Here is a 23,392-nt window from a genome sequence, read left to right on the forward strand (position 1 = left end):
GATTTTTTGAATTGTGCTCAATTAAGTATAAATTATTAATTTCACTGTTGCATATACATTGAATAGAAGGTGATGCAAAATAGTGGACAAGAGTGTCATAGAACAGGTTCCTGGTATGTATCATAGGGGCATCAACCAGCATTGGGGGGACAGAAACACAACCCTGGATGCACTCTGAGCAGAAGCTCTTTATGGTCACAATAGGTGTCAAGGGATTAATAACAATAAATTAATGTCAATGTGTCCCATTCTTGCTGCATTCATGCTAATTGGTGTATGATGTATATGTAAAAAAAGACTTTTGGACTAAAACATGTTTAGTTCCAACATGCCTTGCACTTTCCCTCCCAGCCTGGTCTGGGTGTAGCATTCACCTTGTATTTGGTGGGTTGTAGCACCACACCAAACTTGCCCTCCAAACTGGGCAGAGAGTGTCCTGATGGTACAGTGAGGGTGAAGCGCTGCAGGATCCAGGACAGGAAGAGGAAAAGCTCCATCTTGGCCAGAGCCTCGCCCAGACAAACCCTGACACCGGCACCGAAGGGCAGGTAGCTGGACGATGGGATGACCAGACCGGTGCCTTCACTGTTCAAGAACCGTCCTGCGGAGAACAACAGGTTTGACTCAAACGTGCCCAAGCTGGATTGTTTGTCTGCCAAAGTGGTGTATTCTCAACAAAAGAAGAACTTTTTGATCAATATAATTCATGTCTGGAGCAAATGGAACAAACAAACATAAACAAAAGAAAACAAAATGACCCATGTTAACAGCTTTTGATCCTTTAGATGTCCTGTTTATAAGACTTCATTACAAATGTCTTGTTACAGGAAGGTTAATCGTTCCATCGATGATGCTAAATGTGTTATTGTATGAACGTCAGTAAGCAAGAATATTTTTTTTCAGTTACAGATGTTTGTAGCTCATTTATATGGAAAGATGCCAGTAACATCAAGATAGAATAAAAGACACGGAAAAGTTTATTCAGGTCAAACATAAACAGAAATGGGACCTGTGTGAGTTATTAGCAGGCAAATTATAAACAGCGATATTTCATAAATTGTCAATGATGTCATTAATATAATTGCAAACAAATTTCAAGGGGAAAATCTTCAATTGTTTTCAGTTTGGTTGTAGCTGAACTAGTGTCTGAAAAGGAAGGTGAAACAGATGTCGTGTAGAAAGGCTTCACCATGTTAGTTCCTCTCACCTGGGTCAAAGCGCTCTGGGTTTTCCCATTCTTTCTCATCATGGTGCAGAGACCACAGATTGATGACCACCCGAGTTCCTTTCTTAACAGCAAAGTCTCCAATGCTGCAGAGAAAGACATGAAGGCGCAGTGAGGAACATGTCCTCCAGCATGGAATGATGCTGGTGACAGTGGCTGCCCCCTCCATGGCACTGATGCGTGTACCTGGTGTCACTGAGGGCAACGTGGGGGATGAAAAGAGGGGCCACAGGACGGATCCGTAACACTTCCCTGATGGTGGCTTCAAGGTAGGGCAAACTGCCTCTGTCGCCGAGCTGGGGGGAGCGGTCCATCCCCACGCGACTGTCCAGCTCCTCCTGGATACGACTTTGAATCTACAAATCACAGAAATCCTGATGAATTCTCTCCAGCGAACCGTTAAAAGCTTCTGGCTTACATCATCTTAGATCGGGTGCAGTCTGACTGCCTTGGAAAACACCGCAGCACCAGCGCCGCCCTCACCTGTGGGTGGTGGATGAGATATGTGATGGCCCATTTCATTACAGTGGTTGTAGTTTCCACACCAGCCCCAAAGATGTCACCCACAGTCATGAGGAGATGGTCGTCAGTGAGGCCCACCGACTCGGCATTTATTCCCGTTGTGTTGTTGTTCTCCGCACTGCATTTGGCTCTTAGCAGAGCATCCAGCAGATCTCTCTGCACGTGGTCACTGTAGGCTGCCTGAGAAGCGAGGAATGATATATGATACACTTAAAAGTGAGTTTTAGAGGGATTGGAGAGTGCTGACGTGTCAATCTGCTAAAATCTGCTCACACTCCGAAGCTTGATGGATCCTGATGGCTGGACGTACCTTGTGTTTGTCATATTCCTTCTGAAGAAGTTTGTCTCTCACTGAAACGCACCGTTTTAAGAGACGCAGGTCTGCATTGGGAAAAATCTGCGGCAGAGAGGCAGATTTCAGATTCCTCATCAGGAACAAACATCCTATTGCTGCAAATATGCTATGGAGAGAAGCTAATGGATGCTACGGCTGTGCAGCATCTTCTGCAGATGCTCCTCAACACTGGAAACACATTTAGCCCAGAGCTTTATTGATTTTATTCATTTTAAAAACAAATTCTTGTTACATTTTCCTACCGATCTACAGATCATTGCAAAGGTGATCTTTCGTAATTGTTAGTGTTAACAGTGCAGAGGATTAGGATTATATATTAGAAATACATCATTGCTGGACAGAGGTGTGTAAAATACTGCAAACTCATGGTGTTTGTGATGTGTGTGTCACTAGTTAATAGATGAGTTGCCTGCCAGGTGGGTATTTCAAAGAGATGCCTATGCTGCCCCGATAATTGTGTGTGTGTTTTCCCACCTGTAACCAGGGGAAGATGTCCACCAGGCTGTCTTTGGCCACAGTGTCCACGATGCCCTGGCTGTAGTGCAGCATGGCCTCAAACTCTGCGTCTCCTCTGCGGTAAGATGAGCTGAAGCAGAGCGAGCAGATGACGTTGGTGACAGCCCGAGTCAGTTCTGGAGACAGATCCAGAGCCAGTCCCGCAGTCCAGGCCTCAGACAGAATGGAGCACAGAGACGCCGCCTCTGCGCAGACTGAGCAGGACACAGGTGACACACCAGCTTCAGTTGTTTAATATTGCAGCCACTGATCATCATGGCCTAAAGTAATTCATAGATAAAACTAAAAGTAACACGGCATTAATACCTTAAATAGCTGCTGTGGAATTTATTTCTGCTGTCTGTGTTAATTTCTTATAATAAATAAAACAAACACACACTTCCTTGTGCTTCTATCTTGTGGGGACTCTCCTTACCCTAACCCCATCACAACTAACCACAACCCTAATCCTTATCCCTAAACCCAATTCTAACCTCAGCCTTAAACTCCTAACCCTTAACCAGTCCTTAGAAGTTAAGAGGATTACCCTAAATGTCCTTACTCCCCAAAAATGTCCTAAATTTGCTAGTAGAATAAGGATTTTAACAAGTACACACGCACACACACAAACTCATTTGTTAATTACAGAGTCTACTGGTTAGACGGTGGTTGTTATGTTACCAGTAGAGTCATGGGAGGAAACAGCCAGCCAGCATAAAGAGTGGTTACACATTTGAACTTTTCCAGTACATACATGAAATGACACATGCAGACTTACTGATCTTCTCGATGGAAGCGGAACCCTCCCCAAACATACACAGGGCTCCATGGACAATTTTCCTATGGAATCTCCAGGTGGCACTGTAGTCTCCAAAAGCGATGTCTTTGCCGTCTCTGCTCAGCACATCTGTGGTAACCTTCATCACACACATTACAGAGATGAACAGGAGAAAAAGTAAGACAGTGCTGCCGGAACAATGTAGAAGGCGAAGAAGACTTAGACTACCCACACTTCTGGGTCTCCCGGCGAAAATCTTTCCTTTTTTTAGCAGCACTTCTTTGGCGTGTGCGTGATGGTTGACGATGATAACACGGTGGGAGCCCATCATCAGAGAATAGGTTTGGCCATACTTTCCCTGTAGCTCTTTGAACAGCACGTGGGGAGGATGTGGGCTCCTCAAACTCAGGAGACTGCCGATCAGAGGAAGTGCTGGGAGGCGGGGTGGCCCACGAGGGCCAGAAGCAGGAGTCCTGAATTTCAGATGCAGTGCTAACAAAGCCAAGCTCACAGCAGAGAACGCATACACAAAGAGAACCCAGTCCATATCCATAAGCAAAGGGACTCCAAGAGAGGGGTCAGCAGACACTGGGCATCAGAGAAGAGCAGAGGAGGAGGGCCAGGTGCTGCTGCGGAGCCATGTTTATATGGAGCGCCTTCAATGTCAAGTCCTTGACTCCAACTGTTTCAGGCAGAGCTCATGATAAGATGACACGTGGTTCACTGAATCTTTGCAAAGTAATGTGAAAGAAACCAGTAATCGGAGCAAAGTACACAACCAAAGACACTGTGGAACATAGTTCTCTAAATTCTGAAAAAGAAAATGACACAACTTCATACCTTTGATCCAATAGTGGGTTGATGTTGGTCTAATATACTGTACTACATAATCATGCATCAGGTAAAGCCCTTTTAATAAAGTGTAACTCTGACTGACTGGATTCATTCTTTGATCATTTTCCCACATCATGTATTGAGATCCGACCTTCGGTTACATTTTTATAAAAAAAATTTTTACATCCAAATTTAAATAATTCGCTTTAATCCCAGTTTCTAGTATCTACGATCGTCTGGAAACGAAGCGCGTTAACGTTTGTTTTGACCGTCGCCGCCCACCGTCGCTGATCAAAACAGAAAATGGCGTCGGCCGAGTCTCAGCCGCGGTTCGGCCAGTCTGTCAAAGGTTTATTATCCGACAAAGTGGGCTCATGTAGCGTAGATGTGATCGCTCTGACTCGCCAAGTCCTGAAGGGATCCCGCAGCCAGGAGGTAAAAGAATATGACCAGTGTTGCCACAGGAAGACGTTTTAATTCTGCCCGCGTCTCATATGTCTGAGCGGAACCGCTGCAACATAACCCCAGTCTACTATAAACAAAAGCAGTTTATCTTTTCTATTTTATGTATTGCATTTAAATCAGTAATTCATTGTTCAGGTAATTAGCAAACTAACGCTGGGGATAGATTCAGGGCGTTACTTTACTAAAGACATGTATTTAACCTGACCCATCCCCATGTGTCTCCTCTCCCAGCTTCTTGGTCATGCAGCAAGAAATATGGTGATCCAAGAGGATGCAATTCTGCACTCTGAAGATGTGAGTTTGCAAACAGAAAGCATTTCAGTGACATAATCTCTACCCTCGACTATCTCGACGCCCTCACGTGTCCTCTGTTGTTGTAGAGTCTGAGAAAAATGTCAATCATCACCACACATTTGCAGTACCAGTGAGTATTATGATGGGATGGCATCCATGAAAGCTTGTGTTTGCACTAAACCTATTTCTCTATGTGTGTGTGTTCATCACAAAGACAAGAGGCCATTCAGAAAAAGTAAGTGAACAAATGCAGACATTTATAGCTGTCACACGGAGTTTTTGACCTTTGACCTGTGTTCCAGCGTGGAGCACTCTAAAAATCTTCAAGACCAGCTTAAACACCTACTGAAGTGACCCATCGAGACAAAGGTTGCGTTCCTTTTTCAGTGATGTAAATGTGACATGGAAAACATCTATGAAATATTTTTTTGGACTTCTCATAACTAGTATGTTGTGCAGTATTTGTATAAATGTTCACATTTACCAATACATATTTATGTCATGCTGTCTATTTTGGTTGATCACATCAAACAGCCTATGTGGTGTAAATTTTGCTTTTAATTCTGTATATAATGCAAAGTAACCTGAATGTAAATGAGTAGAAATAAATATTTGCCTGAAATTTAAAGTGGTGAAATGTCTTGTGGTCTTTCGGGCAACATTGTAAAGGCTTTTAAAACAATATGTCTGTGTTTGGAAGCGAAAGAGCAGCTGCTTGTGGTCAGCATGTTGTCCAGACTCCAGCGTGAGTCGGCTCTGAGGATGCATTGGTGCTGACTCATCATAAAAAGCACCATTAATGCAGAAAACGACGCAGTAGCTTTAAAGCAACGTCCTCTTGAGTTGAAGATCTACAAGAATATACTTTTTTTTAACTGTGTGACTTATTTTAATGTGATGTTAGACACTATAAACATAACCTACAGCTCAGATTCTCTCTTTTTTTTTGTCTGCATAATTCAATTAGTGAATAATTTCAGATTTAGAAGGTTAATTATTTCCGTCACACTCTCACCAGTGTTCCCTCGGCACATGCTGAAAATGGCTGTTCCTCCACCATTAAGAGGACGCGTAACTTTAGGGCTGCGTGCACCAACGGCTCCGACTTATCAGCAGCCTGAAGGCCAGGCAGCTGCTTGACCCTGACTGCGTCCCTGGGATTTGTTACCCGAGTCTGCACGTGTTCCACAGCAGAACCGTCACTGCTTGAGCTTCCCCAGGTTATGATGCAGAGCTGCACCGAAGATGTTCTGTACCAGCTTTCAATGACACGTACAAAGTCCACTTTGTACAGCTACTGTACAAAACTGCACATTTTGGGTGAAATTCTTGCTCCAGTTATTGGTGAAAACTTAAAATCACCATCCCTCATGAATGCAAATGTTGTAAGCGTCTCTATTGTGTTAAAAGTTCATTTCCAGGAACAGATGTACATAAAAGGTGAAAGTAAAGTTAACACACTGAATATATGGAGTACAAGTGGTGTAAGAAGCCCATGAATAATTGACCCTCTGGGGTCCCGCGGGCTGGTCGGGTGCCGACTGTTTCACCTGTTGCACTACAACAGGTAGTTTTTGTAACGCACTGCGGCCCATCCACAGACTCAGGGAGACCCGCACCCTGGCTCCAGGTGCCTGTCTGGTCATGGGATGCCTGCCTGGAGGGTAATAATGGACAGCAAAGGGTCCATCTCAGCCGTTAAATGGACTTCAACTTCATTTGGTGCATCCAGCTGGAATCTTTTCCCTATTGTGTCCCGTCTTTAGCGTCCTATGTGACAGCGGATACGGATTTTTGTTTAGGGAGTCTGGTAGCACTGGTACGCTCTGCATTTTTGGAGCGTTTGGGGCATTTTTGGAGTATCTCTGAGGGGTAGTCGGGGTCCAACTGGATCCTTGGTTGCTTTTCAGCAACTGCTCCACGTAGCTGCAGCGGAGTTCCCTTCAATATTTTCAGGTAACCCAAATATGCAAATAATCGTTCTCCTTGGCCTTGCTTAGTTTAGTTGTTTTGTCTTGCATTTGAGGTGTTTCTTTTATCACCTTCTGGATCCTCGCCATCTGGAGCCTCGGTGTTCCGCTCTTCTAGTGCAGCTACACAGCTCTGAGTTTCAGGCAGACTCTTCTTCTGTTCTTCTACCTCTTCCTTGTGTTCTCCAAACTCCCGTTCCATGTCTTGTCTTAGCACGGCATGTTCTTATCTCATGTCCATGTTAAGGTTTTTGAATGTTGTCAGTTCTTTGAGGAAGTTCTGTTGGTTCTCTATCATAGCTTTGCTGATGCTAACCAGACCAGGTCCCTTCTTTCCTCGCCGTATCGTCACCAAGTTGGAAGCCAGTCAGCTCAGGACTCAATTCCGTTATATTCTCTTGCTGGTCTTGATGTGTTTTCTTGTCCTGCTGGAATTTATTTTCAACAAGCTTAAAATTAAACTGCCTTAATCTCAGCCATCTTAAAGGAAGTCCAAACTTTATGTAATCTATACGGCTAAAGCACATTATTATTTTATTCACTCAAGGGAAAGTTGATTTAAGGAAGGTAAGAAAAGTCTGTGAAGAATCGGCTCTCAAAAATGGACGAAGACTGTAAACCTATACAGTAGCTGATGCCAACATTTATGTAAGTATAATCAGTCCATAAAACCAACAGTGGAGAGTCCGGCACACTACACAAGTGATCTGGTAGAGGGGGAGCGCAAGGCTGGGTTTAAATACTGGGGAAGACACCTGTATACTGGTTTCTCCTGATTGTCACAACACAGACGAGCACCTACTCAAGTGCTCTCATGTGTGTGATTGGATGTTCCTAAATTTACATTTAGGCGTTTTCACAGTGACAACACATCGTCTGGCCTCCTGCTGAGAGGTGCTCGGCTGTTTTCTTCCTCCCTCTCATACGTCACCGTGTTGACAACGTCGCCATTGCACCTGTATCTGAGCCAGGAAACTGTGAGCCAAACAACGGGCAGAAGGAACGTCAGCGTTGTCGTTTCGTACTCTTGCTGTTTCACTAAAGTATCAGTGTAATATTTCCAGTTAATGGGTTGTTTTGCAACATCAGCGGGGATTTCCAGAGCTGGGTGACCTTCATGTCTGCGATTCCATACAAGATTGTGTAGCTACACATTTTTTTTTGATTGACACGAAAAACAGAACATTAGCGGCAGTGTCGAGAGGTAAATGGGGTAAACCTCTCAACGCTGCCATTAGCTTGAACGTGATAGAAAAGCCGTACGGATATGTTTTATCCCCTCACCATCAAGAAAGAAACGATGTTGGCTGAGATGAAATGGGGACCTGTTGTTTGTGGTGATGCCATGGTCACCATGTTCCCTCCAGAACAGGCCCTTGCAGCATTGCTCCAACTCCAAGCGGCATGTTCCCTCCGGGACCTCAGGACCACCGTGCACAGCTCTCTGGCCACTGGGAAAGCGCTCTAGAGACTAGAGGCATTTCCGGGGCGCTTTTGGTGCAGGACAAAAGAGTTTGGGTAACTCCAAGACAGGGTTAGGGTTAGGGTTGGGCATGACATGAGGGGATTCGTTAGTGGCCACGCGTGAACGGCCTCTTCTCCTCCCGGGGAGGTTTTTCACTACTGTATTGTAAACAGGTGAGAGGTGATGTCTCAGAGCCTCCTCAGGAGAAGAGGCCATTCACACGTGGCCACTAACGAACCCCTTCTGATGCTGAATTTTGTGGCGAGGACACGTGAGAGGTCCTGGAGGCCACATTTGTGCCGGTTGAACAGGAATACACGTCTCCAGATTTTGCTCCTGACTGCTCCTAACTCCCATTAGGAGTTTTCTCTGGCATTTCTTAATTACATTCAGAACTGAGGATACAGGGACCCGAAAAGACGTTGCTATCACAGCATCTCAGGATTGAAGGGTGTCCATCATTTTAATACTTTGGGAAATGAGAGCTATCTTCCTTTCTTCCACTCTAAAAACTGTACAAAACACACATTTACTCCCCCTTGACCCACATTGAAGCGCCACTGCCAAACATGTTTACGGCGCCGTTATTGCACGACAGATGAAATAAGGTGTTTTTTTGTTATCTTGTTGACACATTGCCGTCCCTATCAGTCATTTTTGTCACTTATTTCCTCCCAGACGACAGCCCATCATTTATCAGAGCCCTGTGAGGACAGTTTCAGGGACAGTGTCACAGCAGGCAAACACACCACCTTCGCATGTTTATATTTGCATAATCTCCCACATGAAATCATAAATCCTGTTTTCCAACAAATGGACCCTGGATCGCTGGAGCGATCGCGTAATTGACCTATTTAATGATCGAATCCACAGAATTTCTATATAATTTACTGAAGAGGGAGATTATAAAATCACTGGATGACATAAATCTCCTTTAAATGATGAGAAATCATCAAACGAAACCGCCAACCCGGTGAAATTGTTTGAGCTCTGTTTTTGGAAGAAAACACCCCAATCTGACATTAGAAATGTATTTATTTTTTTTAGAAAAAAATCCAGGCAAACACTTCAAGAGCAGCGTCACTGCTGTTGGCATCTTTTTCACATGAGACATGAAATGAAACGAGCTCACGTGCACGAACGACTGTGGCTAAAACAACCGAAACATTCATTCGGCTTACAGTTGATACGCTTGACAACCAGTATCAACATTAAAAACAGGAAAATATTGACAAAAAAAAAAGATTTTACAGCATTCTTGACACAATATTGCTCCCTTACTGAAGTACAAGACAGAAGATGAACAGTTGCATTTAAAAAGGCCCAAATTGTCTGTTAAGTTGAAGACAAACATCAGAAACACACTGTGGGGATGAATCCACACCTATAGATCAACACTGACAGATCCCTTTAAGTGATCAACCTCATGGTCTTTGTGGTCCTTCAACAGTGAAGTCAGTAAAACATCCCCATCGAGGCTAAAATAGACATTTGCATGGAAACCTTTGACCCTCTATTCCTAAAGGGAAACGGTGTAACAGTGATTCTCTTTCACTCTCCATCATGAGTAAGGCAGTAAGTGTTTCCCAGCCTTCTGCTGGGGAGGGGGGGGGGGGGGGGGTTCTGTAACAGTACAGACAAGATGGAGCCAAGCAGCTGTTCACGGTTTCTGGGCTTTTAGCAGGTCCGACAAATTAACAAGTATCAAATGGCTGTAATATACCACCGTCGGCTTCCAGTGACTCGGTTCCAGGATTCATTTCCATTTCCAGCATCCAGAGAGTGGACTGACAAATATTTGGGTTGGGACTTCTTAGCATTTAACGCTCACTTTAAAGGCGTCACCAGATGACTGAAATTCTTACAAACATTTTGTAGTTTCTGATATTTTGGGGCCTTTAATGTGTTGCACGATGCTATTTCTTATTCCTCATCTGCTCCCTTTCAGTTGTTTCGATTACAGTAAAAATGGATTTGTGGGCAGATTCATACTTGGACAGAAACTGTAGCTGCAGTAACGGCAGCAGCATCACAACAGGAGACCACCAACAAATATATTTGCTCTTCTGAGATCTACACTGATCTCCCAATATGATTTTTTTTTAAAAATTTTGCTCAGCATGAAGCACCATATGTATGTGAGAGTTCGCTGATAAACCCAGTATATTACTAATAATATACATGTGGTGCCTGTTGGTAAAGAGAAAAAGACATTTGACTGAGTGGAGCTAATGAGCTAGCTAGTCTAATGGAAAGGATTTTGGCAGTAAAATGTATTTCCCTAACAATCAGGGCTAATTATAGGAGAGATGAAGGTAAGAACCGCCGGGAACCAAATGACACTGTTGGAGGGGAAGAAACAATTGTAATTATTCCGAGTTTACCAGCATCTTATTCGCGTTCGCGCATTCATCCGTTTGTGTGTTACAGCAGCCGCGCACGGCTAACGTTACTCATTAAATGATGCCGACTGGTCTGAATGATGAACGGCGTCCTCCTAAATGACAAATCCAAACTTGAATCTAGATATCAGCGTGGGTCAGGTGAAGGTTCTGCCACAACAGACTCCATTATAAAAATCTGACAACATACTACCTCCAGCTCAGAATAACACAAAACAGCGCTACTCCTCCTCCTCCTCCTCCTCCTCCTCATCATCATCCTCATCGTGGCAGTGGGTAATCTCCTGTGGCGTCTGCGGGTATAAATGTGGAGGCTGGATCTCGCTGACAGACCGAGTCAGCTGGTGGCGTTTACACTCCATCTCCTTCAGGTCAACATCGTGGCGGTTCCTCGTCGCCAGCGGAGACTCGGTATCTATGAAGCTGACGTGAGCGTGCTCCACCGTGGACTCGTGAGGCATCTTGGGTCAAAGCGGGATGCAGACAAAAGTCAGCAGTTGACAGACTAGTGAAACCTTGAGGAGTGGTCGGAAGAATGACGCTCACCAGCACGTGCGCGGCTCTGAACAGGTAGCTGAACGGGTAGTACAGCAAGTTGATGAAGGAGGCGGCATACAGGTCAGCGTAGCGCATCACCTGGGAGGCAAAGAGGGTCTGTCTGGATCCACTGCGGAACAGACTCCCCATCATGCCGTAGCACATGTCCATGTCATGGGTGATTTTCTAGGAGGGAAAAAACAGACAGAAAGGATCAGTGGAAACTAAAGCAGCAGCCAGAACACTCAACACTCACTTTCGAGGAGGAAAGGAGGGAGACGCACCTTGATCCGTCTCTGCAGCGAGCTGATGTCAGGCCTCTCGTTACTGCTGCTGTCCAGATGTCTGGAAACGTGAAGACGCAATAATTAGGCAGAAAAAATGAGATGATGCTCGTCACAAAGACAGAAATCCAACATGGTTATGATGCATTGGTTTTCTTAGGTTTGCAGTTGGTTCCAGTAGAAAAAGTGAGCAACTCACTTGTAAAGTTCTGCCAGAAAACAATCCAGAGACTGAAGTTCCTCAAATATGGCTGAAAAACACAAGAAGTATTGATTGTGGCTGCCTCCCCACAGAAACAGAGGAGGTCAAAGAGGCCAAAGTATCGTCAGATGAGACACTTTCACAGGTTGGAGACATTTAATGTAGGAAAATGTGTAACTCTGTGTGTGTATGTGCTCACAGCTCTTGTCGGTCCAAACGTGCAGCTCCTGGGCAAGCTCAGGTATCACCAGGAAAGTCCTCCAGCCCTGACGCTTCTTGGATTTAAGAATGTCTCCAAAGATGTGGTCACCAATGTAGATGATGTCCTTTCCTTTGATGCCCATCAAATCGCACACAATGTCTGAAGAACCTGCAGGAACAAATATACGTCACACCCTCGTTAAATAACGCTCAATCTCTCGGGCTGAATATCTGCCAACACAATCCCAAAATTCCCAGAGAATTAAACAACTACACGTATTTACCTCCAGAGTAAACGATTCCGTGCTGCAGAGGTCCGGTGTAGGTCCCAATCTTCAGCCGACCCGTGGTCTGAAAGAGCCGCATGTTGGGAAATATTAATATATGTGACCTCAAATAGCCCAGGCTGTCCACTACGATCCAGCAGGACCCCAGTGACGTCAGCCCTGACCACCATCATGGGGGTCCCAGAACCCCTGGTCTCAAGGATGAGGTCCACTTTCTCTCTCTATACATATACACACACACACACACACACACACACATATATATATATATATATACATATACACACACACACACACATATATGTATATAGACATTATTATTAGACTTTAGCCTCCTATTGACTTGGAGGCTTTTTATGTCCACAAGACCTCGATCTCTAGCGCCCCCTCGTGTTTAAACATTTGAATCAACCTCACCCGTATATAATTGACAGTAATTAACTGTGTGCCAGACCCCGAAGACATTGGTTGATGCCTGAAGGTCTGTGTTGTTGCCTGAGTTTTGGCTTCATGAATTTGCTGTAGAGCACCTGTCCAGTTAGATTTTTGTTAATCCAAGCATTGCTTGCTTTCATCCGTCTTCTTTAGATTAATATAGCTAAACGTGGTGACCAGAACCCCGTGTTTGACCAGGAAAAGGCAGCAGAGTTTGGGAACCGCAGCACAGACTCACCGTGTCAACCTGCCGCAGGACTGTTCCCTCTGCAAAAAAGACGGGCTTCCGGGCGTCCACCAGAATCAAGTCAAAGTAGGACTGCCAGGGCCGGTGTGGCATTCCAGGCTGCAGGTTACACACATATACGTCACTTAATAATAAAGTACATCTTAATCTTAATCTTAAGCATTGATTCTAAACATTACATGATGGGGTTCCTTTACCTTTGGGCCATGAGCAAAGTCAAAGAGGTAGGTCATAATTTTCTGTGAAAGAACAAAGATGGTTAAAAATAAAAAAGAAATCCATTTGTCATTAGTCTCAATGTTTGTGCTGGTTGAAATGTGCCAGTTAACCAGCAAACACAGTAAAACAAGCGGTTCTGTGTCTCTAACCTCTGTATATTTATAATCGCTGTTCGTAGCCAGAAAGACTTTGGCGACTTCTTTCATGCGACTGAGGAGGAGAGGAAGCTTTGGCTTGTTGGAGGGGAGGAAAAAAGAAATATTAGACTTAATAACAAGAGAGTGACCACAGCTACAGATATAGAGGCTAATGTAGCACGCAGGTACACTTTACTTACATCTTTCACCACATATTTCTCCAGATTTTCAACCGTCTTTTCTTTTAAGGAGCCCTGTGTAAAGAAGCATTCTGATAGTAAATACACGTTTTCTTTTATTTGGTCTGTTTAAAGTGGAAAGTGACCTTGAAGTGAACCCAGTCCACGCCATCGCGGACATCCTGGAACATGCTCTTGTAGGACATGAAAAGGTCCCCGTCTTTGAAGCCAGTCTCACAACTGCAGAGGTGTGACAACATTAAAGGGGAGTTCTGCACATGCGTACTGTCAGAGCCTTCAACGACGATGCCACAGTCGTACCTTGTATATCTTGAACAGTTACTGAAGAAATCCACCAGACATGCAAAGAGGTATGTTTCTGAGGAGGAATTAAACAAAAAACACACACAACGCAGTACGGCTGATTAACAAATATTGCAATAAAAGTAGAAAACATTAAGCCTAGATGGCAAACTTCAGCATAAATGATGCCTGATTGCAGCTCTATTCTTAAATCTATAGGTTTTATTTTGGCGCAATCCCGTAAAAATGAAACTGGAAGGAGTTTATCAGTTAGATATTTACAATTTTTATGTTACTAAATTAAATGGAAATGACCAAATAACAATCAATGTCACACAAGGTTCAAGTAGTCTTTTCCACTGGACTGTTTTGATTTGTTACCAGGCAGGTTGAAAAGCGTGTTGAGGATGTAGAAGCGCTCCGTATCTCCTCGCTGAATGAACTTGTTGGGGTACTTTTCTCTGATCTCGGGTCTGTAGACACACCGTGAGAATCCCGGTTTAGACAGATGCGACGCTTCCGTCCAAGAAGCCTTATGAATCCTAAATGCTTTTGAACTCCTGCACTGACAGTTTTATTCTGTAATGTTCTGAAGGTTCATCATTTCACTGTGAACACAGGAACACGTTCTAAATCATGTTAGTGGTAAACAACCCTATTCTGAATCGACCCCAAACTCTAACCAGCATTTCCCACGTCCCTTGGATGAAGCGTCGTCTCAGAGGTCCGAACGCTTAACAACAACAACAACAATAATAATAATTTGCTGAACTATCAGATCTCTCTCACCCCCTCAGGAAGTTGAATCCGTGGACACACACCAGGATGTTCCCGTAGGTATCGACCTTGAGAAGGTTTCCATACAACGTGTCGAACACCAGGCCTCTGAGGAGAATGCACATGCACGTCAACAGTAACAACAAATGAGCTGCGTTAGTCTTCATGGAGAGGAAGGGGAGACACTTGTGAACCGACCTGGTTGGGAAGGACGGGTCGTAGACAAAGTTAAGCAGCTCTTGTGGATATCCGATCGACACCAGACGCTCCACCGTCAGGTCAAAGCCCAGCGACTCGTACTCAGGAGACTTGTACACTAAACCCACACACAGAATCATGTCAGCCCCATCTGTCAGGACGTTACAGAGTCCATGGGACACGAGTTGAAACCTTTAGCATGTTTCCTTCTGTGTTTCCAGTGCTGCTAACAAGATTATCGCATCATAATAGAGAAAGTGTTTGATATTTGATTCACAGAGCGAGAGAAAGCAAAGCTGAGCAAAACGTGCTTAGAAATGGAAATCTGTGGACAGAAAACTATTTTCGGAGGACGGCACGAATGGTGAACACACAAACCACTCACCTGCCAGAGTGTAATCCATATCAAAACCAAAGCACTTGATCTTCTCCATGGCCAGACTTCGGTTGACAAACACTCTGGAGGGGGGAACAACACCAACACGGTCAATAAGGTGGAGACAGCTGGGGCTGATGGGAGGCTTCTCTGTACAACTCCCCGTTTATTAGAGGGGGAAACACGTCACAGCAGCGATGGCAAACACACCACCAGGTCACGATTTGATGCATTTGAGCACTACTGATTCAACCAAAGATAAGAGGCACACTGTGAGCATGCATGTATCTGAAAGGAATCCTCTTCACCCTTGCAGAGGAACGAAAACAGCACGCAACAAAAGGAAAACCAATTATTTCAAACTCGATTAATGCCGTCTACCACCGGAACAAACCGACATTAATTTGGAACGCTGGGATTGGAGAGTGCCACCAACTACAGTCCACACAACCAACAAATCAAAGGATCCGGACTTTAGGAACTATTTTCCTGTTGTGAGCAGCCAGTGTGACATAAAATGAAAGGAGTTATGAGGGAAACATTTGACAAATGTTAGAAACAGATCACAGTATTTAAAGCATTACAGACATTTTTGCTCAAAGCCCCTCCTCAATTTCTGCGACAAGCAAAAATAAGCATTTTAATAGACTGCTATAAAACAAACGATAGGACAAAATGGTCAATGTAGGGTCTCGTATGAAGTTTCAAAGCACTGGGTTGTTAGCACCAGTCCCACCAGAGATTGGGGGGTTCTCTGGACCTAATAAACCTCTCTCTAAAAACAAAGATATGGCGCGATGTGGCAGGGTCACTGCTTTGACCTCAAGCTACCAGTCGAGTCAAGGACAAACTGGAATAAGAAAAGGGCAACTTTCTGTTGCCACCACATTGAAAATCAGTCCCTTTTGTGGTGGCTGGTGGCTTTTTCTTTGCATTTGTTGTCAGGTTCAACTCACTAATGCAGGAACAAGAGAAAGTGTGGCCTCCTCACTCTTCTCCTATCGTGGTAACACCGCTGGGTCTTCCCTTCATGTGCCCTGTTCACAAAGGTTTCCTGTAGTTTCCACGTTGCCTTTATGTTTAAGAATGTATCATTTGATTTGATGACACTCTTTCCTTGTCCAGAGTCTTCTGAACTTGACCAGAAGTTGCTCGTTCCTATAGGTTTCAGCATAGCTTCACTTGAGTCAACCAATAAAGTCAAGTTTAACAACAACAGGTCAAAATATCTTAGGTAGCACGCAAATAAACCACATCTGTTTTGGTAGAAACGATGGAATGGGAAATTGGTGAAAAATGTCTGTAATTCCTGAAAGGTTAAAATTCACACGAGAATTCCTACTTTATTTAAATGTACTACTATTTTCCCTGCTACAATATGTGTGCCAGATTATTTTAAATATACAGCTCAGCCCCGAAAGAAAGCTGAAAACAGAATAGTAGAAAATGTTGGAAAGAAAACGGAAGTATTTCAGTGGCAGGAACATTCAGAACCTGTAAACGGTACAGAAATTACAGCTGCTGATGTTCGTGGATCTGATTCCACAGGCTTTGCACAGCTGGGAATATTCTGCCATTCCTCTCAAACCTTGTCAGGCTGGATGAGGAACCATTTTCAGGACCTAATTGTATAGTTTGAACTGAAATGTTGGAACCTATAGAGACAGATGTCGTTCCAAATGAGGTCTTTTAATACTTCTATTTCCTTTCTGTTTTCACCGTGTCCATCTGGCACACCAAGAATACTTGCCTCTTTTCACACAAGATTTCAACCTAAGGAACTATTTATATTATATATTATATATATATAACTATTTATAACTTACATTTTCAGGTGCCATCAGACTGTGGAAACAGCTACTCAGCATCTTCACAGTCACCTAATTCCATCAGCTGTTATTTCAAAAATGGCTTTAAGTTTCTAATCGGACGGCATGAAAGATGATATCAGCTTCACTCCAGCAAGATGAGGATTAAAGGATAGATGCAGGAGAAACACGCGGCGAAATCACCAGCTGCTATTTCCCACAATCAGTGTCAGTATTGATGGAGATCCGTGAGGGTTGGATGAAGGCTCATTTTATATCATGGACGTAAAAAGGGAATGTCAGAGTCAGTATTCGCAGGCTGCGTTAACAACAAAAAGATACCATACCTCAGTGCAGGTTGGCTTTGAGCCTGATCCCTTGGACAGCTTTGTAATAGAGAATACATGGGATATTACCACCGATGGTTGGTTGGCATATCAGTCAGATACTTGTTTCTGATGCTAAAGGATTACTGTGTATTGTTTATAAGGGCTCCTGGGTCATGAACTCTATCCTTTACTCAAAATAAATCAAAATAAGCACATGGCAGGACCCTATGTGAACATTTGAGGGAGGTGTGCTGGCACCCCAACTACCAGAAGACCACACTGGGACTGGAAAACCCCTCCGCTTCTCAGCCCAGTCTCCTCCAGACTGAGCTACCACCAGCCATGTGGGTGACATGCAAGTGTTTATAGGAGGATTGAATCAGTCCTCTGGTCTGAAAGGTGATGAGAATGGTGGGAGACAGACAGAAAACTGGAACTAACAAAAGAAAGAAAGAAATGTTAGTGAATGATTTTATACTATTCTCTATTTAGACCAGGGGTGGGGAACCCCGGGCCTCCGGGCCGTATACGGCCTGCGAGACCATTTCTACCGGCAATACGATTTTTATATTTTATATGTGCACTTATACAGTTGGACCGTTCACTAAACTCCGCGGTAGCGTATTTTTGCCTTTCGTATCCTGAAATTTCTGTTGTAACAAGAGGAAATATTTTCCCGTTTTCTGAGATAAAACAGACGGTTTTGTTATGTCCGAGTCAAGGTCAGGGTCAGTGAACACAGCATGTGATGTACGTAGTGGGCTGGACTGATTGACACGGACGAAAAATTGATGCATCATGGTGACTGTCAAGAAAAGGAAGGTGGATGCAGAATGCCGTGTATTCCAGGAGAAATGGACAAGTGATTTTTTCTTTGTTGAAGTAAAAGGCAAGCCAGTGTGCCTAGTTTGTGGTGAGGTGCTGGCAGCGATGAAAAAGGCAAATCTCGAGCGCCATTACAGCTGGAAACACGCTAAACTCGACGAGTTGAAAGGACAGATGCGTTTGGATAAAATTAATGCTCTTCGTCGGAGTTTGGAGGCTCAACAAGCAGCTTTCACACGACCATGTACTGACAGAGAGAATATTACGCGTGCAAGTTTTGTGGTGAGTGAATTAATAGCCACGAAGCTGAAACCTCACGCCAAAGGAGAGTTCGTGAAGGAGTGCCTCGTAGCCGCCGCTGAGGTGCTCGCGCCGGACAAAGTAAAATTGTTTCAAAGCGTGAATTTTTTTTCGTGAATAACTATTGAACTAAGACATATATTGTTATGATTCCAGTGGCTAACGGTATGTTTTTATGGTCAAGGAATCTGAATATGTAGTCAAAGTATATGTGGGACTAATATTTATGGTGGAAATCACAATATGCCAGGAATTGTTGCGCTTGGCGGAGGTCTGCGCTCTCCGGGTGCTTTCTAGTTGTTATTATTATTGTCTTTATCTTTCTTTCTTTCATTTATTTTCTTGATTATCTTGTTGTATTGCAGTTTTTGTGAGTAGAGGCCTCGAACAGGCCCTTACGGGTCTCTTGCCTCAACTCTGCGCCTCTTTTTTTTTATTGTTTTGTATGATCATGAAAACATATTTTACTTGTTTGTCATTTTATTCTATTTTTTTGGTGATTTTATATGCATGTGTGCTAAATAAATAATTCAAATTCAAATGCAGCAATCATGAGACTTAGTAACACAGTGGTTATAGACTCTTTTTTTTTTCCTCTTTTTTTTTTTGCATCCCTAGGTATGTGTTCATAATAGTATGGCCCTCGGAGGACTTTATAAAAATTGAAATGGCCCTCGATATGAAAAAGGTTCCCCACCCCTGTTCTACATACTGTTTATTCCCCCTGTAAATACTGATTAAGGGTCAGATTCACGTCATGCAGCTGCAACATCTGCATGTTGACAACGACTCTGACTCTCTCGCATCAAGCAGCAGAGGTAACAATAATGACATTTCACAACATTTCAAAAACTACATTTGCAAATGTCCATGTTTATAACACACACACAATTTTGTTATTCTCAAAATATCGGTGCTCAGCCCAGCGCGTGACATGAGCAACAGGCCAACACACAAAGAAATGAGTCCACAACTGTGCCAAAAGTGACTAAGAAAGCATTTGGCTGTAGGAAAATAGACATCAACAACCCAAAAGGGGGGGGGCAAAAAAAGACTTTGAACATTAGGATTTAGTTAGAAAAGACCCTCAACTACGTCCTGTAGAAAAGCAGCGCTGGCGTTGTCTCAAAAATCACATGCAAAAAATCTAAATAGCACAAACAGAAGAGAAGAACTGCAGGAGGACATCAGAAAACCTGATAGATATCTTTGATAAAACGTGGCAGGTTAAATTGTTCGCTGAGCCTTAGATCCACCTACAAAGAGGACGAAGTTAGATGCTTCAGTGGATCCCTGTTCCCTCAATACAAAACATCCACAAGAGTCCTTGTAGAAAAGCTCCCCTAGAGGATGAATTTAACTATCAGTATTTAAACAGATGTCACAAATATCTGAATGGGTAAGTCAAACAACTCTGTATGACAGGTATTTATGAAAACTGAAACTAACCCCCCCCCCCACACACACACACACACACATTACTGAAAGACGTTTATGAAGACTGAGTGGAACAAACTAACTTGTCAAGATCTTTGTCCTTAAAACATATAAAATATTATATAATTAATGTTATAAGTAAAACAAAGTAGTGCAGCCATACAGTCAGTGTCACACTGATATCTTGTTAGGACTGCCCAAGATTTGGCTTCGATTAATTTTGGAACGGTCTGAAGAAAACAAACCTGTGGTGAGCTTCACGTCGGTACTTTTTCAAAGCCAAACCATCCATGTTGACTGGAAGGTCAGCATAATTCTGCAGACGGTCACTCCATGAAGTCATCTTGAACTGTAATAACCGTTTCTGAGAAGAAAAAAGAGGCTAGCAATTATTCCAGAATTCCCTTTATTTGCGTGTTGCTATATCCTCAGTCATTTTTGGCAGGACAAATTAAAAATTGCCATAAATTATTTCTCACAATGCTTGCCATGCAATCTTTTTGTACTTTCTAAAAAAGGACATGTTAAGAGAGTGTTGATATTGAAAACATCATCACATTTAACCTCATGTTTGGTTACAGAATGAACAGGTCAATGTCAAAGCACAGAAAAAACATCAAAGCAATAGTCAAATATTTTCTTTCCTAATTTAAAAAAAAAAAAAGACCAATAAGAGAAAAAAAATACTAATTAACGTTTGAGTGAAATTAGACAAAACTGAATAATATAAGTCAAATTCCACAAGTCTGATAAACCTGCAATCCAGTCATTTCAATGGCAAATTTGATCCCTGTGATCTCTGATAAACCATTTATTGGTAGCCAATCAAGATGATTGATGACCCTTGCCCTTAAAACACAACTAGTTTCTAAATAAGTAGCAGAAGCAAAATTTGACAAGCAAGAAGAAATTGAGGAAAAAAAATAGCAGTTGAATTCGACAGGTAACCGGAAGTACAAAAATAAAAGCCCTAAAACCTTGCACTATGTTTACAGGACCAAACAACGAATTAAACCCAGGATTTAGCGGGAAACGTACATTTTTACATTTACTATCAGAATAATAACTACTTTAAATAATCCTGTTTATTCTCCCGTTGTTTTCTACATTTCTGCGTTCGCCTTTTCTGTTTTGCTTGTCTTGGTAGTATCGCGTCAACTACGCAGGCGTATCAAAGCAACAGTGACAGCACTTCCTATTGGTCAAGAGAGCCGCACTACCGCAGCACCATCACGTGGTTTTATTGGTCAATGAGAAGCCTAATTTAGCCAGTCAGAAGTTTCGCGTTTCAGTACAACAGAAATGGCCCAATGTGGATTTTCCGTAAGTTTTAAAAAGGGGCCGCATCTTTTCTTTTCAGACCAACAACTGCCGTCAGCCAACGAGATGAGCCGCATTGGTCAAACTCGTGTCAGAGAGCAGAAGAGAGCTGATACTAAATAAAGCGCCGCATCTTTAATCCCAGTGACATTTTACGGGCTATTTCTGATTATCACGATAAAATAAAGTGAGTCATACGGGAGGATTACGTCCCCCCCTCCCCCCTCAAAGTACTGTTGGGAACCCAACAACAGTGTCACCGGGAGGGGGTAGGAGAGCGCAGACCCTCGGGAAAACAGGCAGGATAGGCCGGACACAGCTCCTCATAGCTGGCTGCTCACGAGTCGGGCACCCACTCGGGAAGGGACAGGAAAACATCCGAGTGGGCTACATGTCACACAAAATCCTCCAAACTCGGTTTTGTTGATATTATCGTGAGTTATTAGTTGTTATCATCATAATAAATGTACAAGTGTTCATTCCCCCCGATAAATTGAGTTTAATTTAGACGCATATAATTCAGTAAACACAGCGCAAAATGTTGCTGTTATTTCCACCGTGACCCGCTTTGCAAACCCCTATGTTCGACTTGTTGGCCATCCATTACATCTTTTCCACAATGGATAAAATGCACTATTTGTCTTAAAGGACATAGAGCACCTATATACGCACATATGTCGCGCAAAATAATTTTCTAAAGAGCTCTAAAAAAATAGCAATTTGTGTCCAATTAATGCTTCACGTAAACAAGGGGTAAAGTTAGCTAAAGGAAGTCTAGCATACAGACTCAAGTGACACTCAGTGTATTTTTATGTTAATTTTCATGGCTTAAACAGCCTTCATATGTATGTGACAAGCCAGGCAAATCGAACCCTCTCTTTTAGTAGCATAAAGCCCAACAGACGGTTCTGTGACGACTAAAACAAACTCCCAATCGTGTATAAACTACGCTCGAGTGAAGTGCAGATACCTCTTTTCACATTCGCTTCTGATTCTTCTTCTGCGACTGGTTCTTCTCTTCTTCTACCGTTTGTGTTGCTGTTAATGGCGCCACCGTCTGGCCTGGTAGGGAAGTACAAGCAAGCGCCGGATAAGTTAGAGCGATCGTTGGTAGAGCAAATTTACAGTGCACATTTCTACATAAATGTAACAGTAAAAAGAAAATATTATCGTTAAATTACGAACATTGTTTTATTAATGACCCCTTTGACATATTTCATTATTTGCCCTTAAAGCATTTTTTTTTAAAATAGGAAAACAAATAGATATCTTATATCTTTTGTTTTCTCACTACTTCTGCTTAAAGGAAATTTGCAAAATGTTTGAGTTTCCAAGGCTGGTCAGTGTGAAACGTAAAGCCGGAACTATGGAAGCACAGAGTAAATTATGGTTTATGAATTATTTGATTGGGAGGAACGGTCTGCCCGATCAGAACCAGAGTTGTGTTCAGTTATTGGACTTCTGTGCTAGTCGCAGTTTGGCCATAACTAACACTATGTTCGAGCATAAGGTTGTTCATCGGTGCTCTTGGCACCATAACAGCCTGGGCCGTAGGTCAATGATTGACTTTATAGTCGTGTCAGCTGATCTGCGGCCATATGTTTTGGACACTCGGGTGAAGAGAGGAGCAGAGCTGTCAACTGATCACTACCTGGTGGTGAGTTGGATCAGGTGGGGGGGAAGCCACCGCGCAGACCTGGCAGGCCCAAACGCTTAGTGAGGGTCTGTTGGGAACGCTTGGTGGAGGAACCCGTCAGGCTGGTCTTCAACTCCCACCTCCAACAGAGCTTTGATCATGTTCCGAGGGCGGTAGGGGACATTGAGTCTGAATGGGCCATGTTCCGCTCCGCCATTGTCGAGGCGGCTGTCGCGAGCTGTGGCTGCAAGGCCGCTGGTGCTGGTCGTGGCGGTAATCCCCGTACCCGATGGTGGACACCAGAGGTGAGGGGAGCCGTCAAGCTGAAGAAAGAGGCCTACAGGTCAGGGCTGGTCTGTGGGTCTCCAGAAGCAGCTGACCGGTACAGGTTGGCTAAGCGGGTTGCAGCCGCGACAGTCGCGGAGGCCAAAACTCGGGCATGGGAGGAGTTTGGTGAGGCTATGGAGGAAGACTTTCGGTCTGCTCCGAGAAGATTCTGGCAAACTGTCCGGCGCCTTAGGGGCGGCAGGCGGCAACTCGCACACACCGT

General features: G+C 43.6%; 3 protein-coding genes across 3 annotated transcripts; 1 reads left to right on the forward strand and 2 right to left on the reverse strand.

Annotated features, from left to right (window-relative positions):
• Positions 1-284: 284 nt before the first annotated feature.
• Positions 285-3,980, reverse strand: LOC130533807 (steroid 17-alpha-hydroxylase/17,20 lyase). The gene is made up of 8 exons (XM_057047510.1): positions 3,608-3,980; positions 3,376-3,514; positions 2,577-2,812; positions 2,058-2,144; positions 1,709-1,927; positions 1,412-1,581; positions 1,208-1,311; positions 285-601 (listed from the first exon to the last, which is right to left on the reverse strand). The coding sequence occupies exons 1-8, from the start codon at positions 3,926-3,928 to the stop codon at positions 318-320; spliced, it is 1,560 nt and encodes a 519-aa protein (XP_056903490.1). The 5' UTR covers positions 3,929-3,980; the 3' UTR covers positions 285-317.
• A 503-nt stretch (positions 3,981-4,483) lies between these two features.
• On the forward strand, positions 4,484-5,596 carry borcs7 (BLOC-1 related complex subunit 7). Its single transcript, XM_057047513.1, has 5 exons — positions 4,484-4,644; positions 4,906-4,968; positions 5,055-5,098; positions 5,183-5,203; positions 5,271-5,596. The coding sequence occupies exons 1-5, from the start codon at positions 4,513-4,515 to the stop codon at positions 5,320-5,322; spliced, it is 312 nt and encodes a 103-aa protein (XP_056903493.1). The 5' UTR covers positions 4,484-4,512; the 3' UTR covers positions 5,323-5,596.
• A 3,824-nt stretch (positions 5,597-9,420) lies between these two features.
• LOC130533806 (cytosolic purine 5'-nucleotidase) lies at positions 9,421-22,296 on the reverse strand. The gene is made up of 18 exons (XM_057047509.1): positions 22,177-22,296; positions 20,132-20,250; positions 15,197-15,270; positions 14,812-14,929; positions 14,626-14,721; positions 14,218-14,309; positions 13,855-13,912; positions 13,680-13,773; positions 13,555-13,608; positions 13,367-13,450; positions 13,196-13,237; positions 12,990-13,097; positions 12,314-12,380; positions 12,028-12,198; positions 11,826-11,877; positions 11,627-11,687; positions 11,352-11,528; positions 9,421-11,266 (listed from the first exon to the last, which is right to left on the reverse strand). Exons 2-18 carry the CDS (start codon positions 20,227-20,229, stop codon positions 11,027-11,029), a joined length of 1,686 nt encoding a protein of 561 aa, XP_056903489.1. The 5' UTR covers positions 20,230-20,250; positions 22,177-22,296; the 3' UTR covers positions 9,421-11,026.
• Between the last annotated feature and the right edge of the window lie 1,096 nt (positions 22,297-23,392).

Source organism: Takifugu flavidus, chromosome 11 (genome assembly GCF_003711565.1).
Source record: "Takifugu flavidus isolate HTHZ2018 chromosome 11, ASM371156v2, whole genome shotgun sequence".
Taxonomy (NCBI): domain Eukaryota; kingdom Metazoa; phylum Chordata; class Actinopteri; order Tetraodontiformes; family Tetraodontidae; genus Takifugu; species Takifugu flavidus.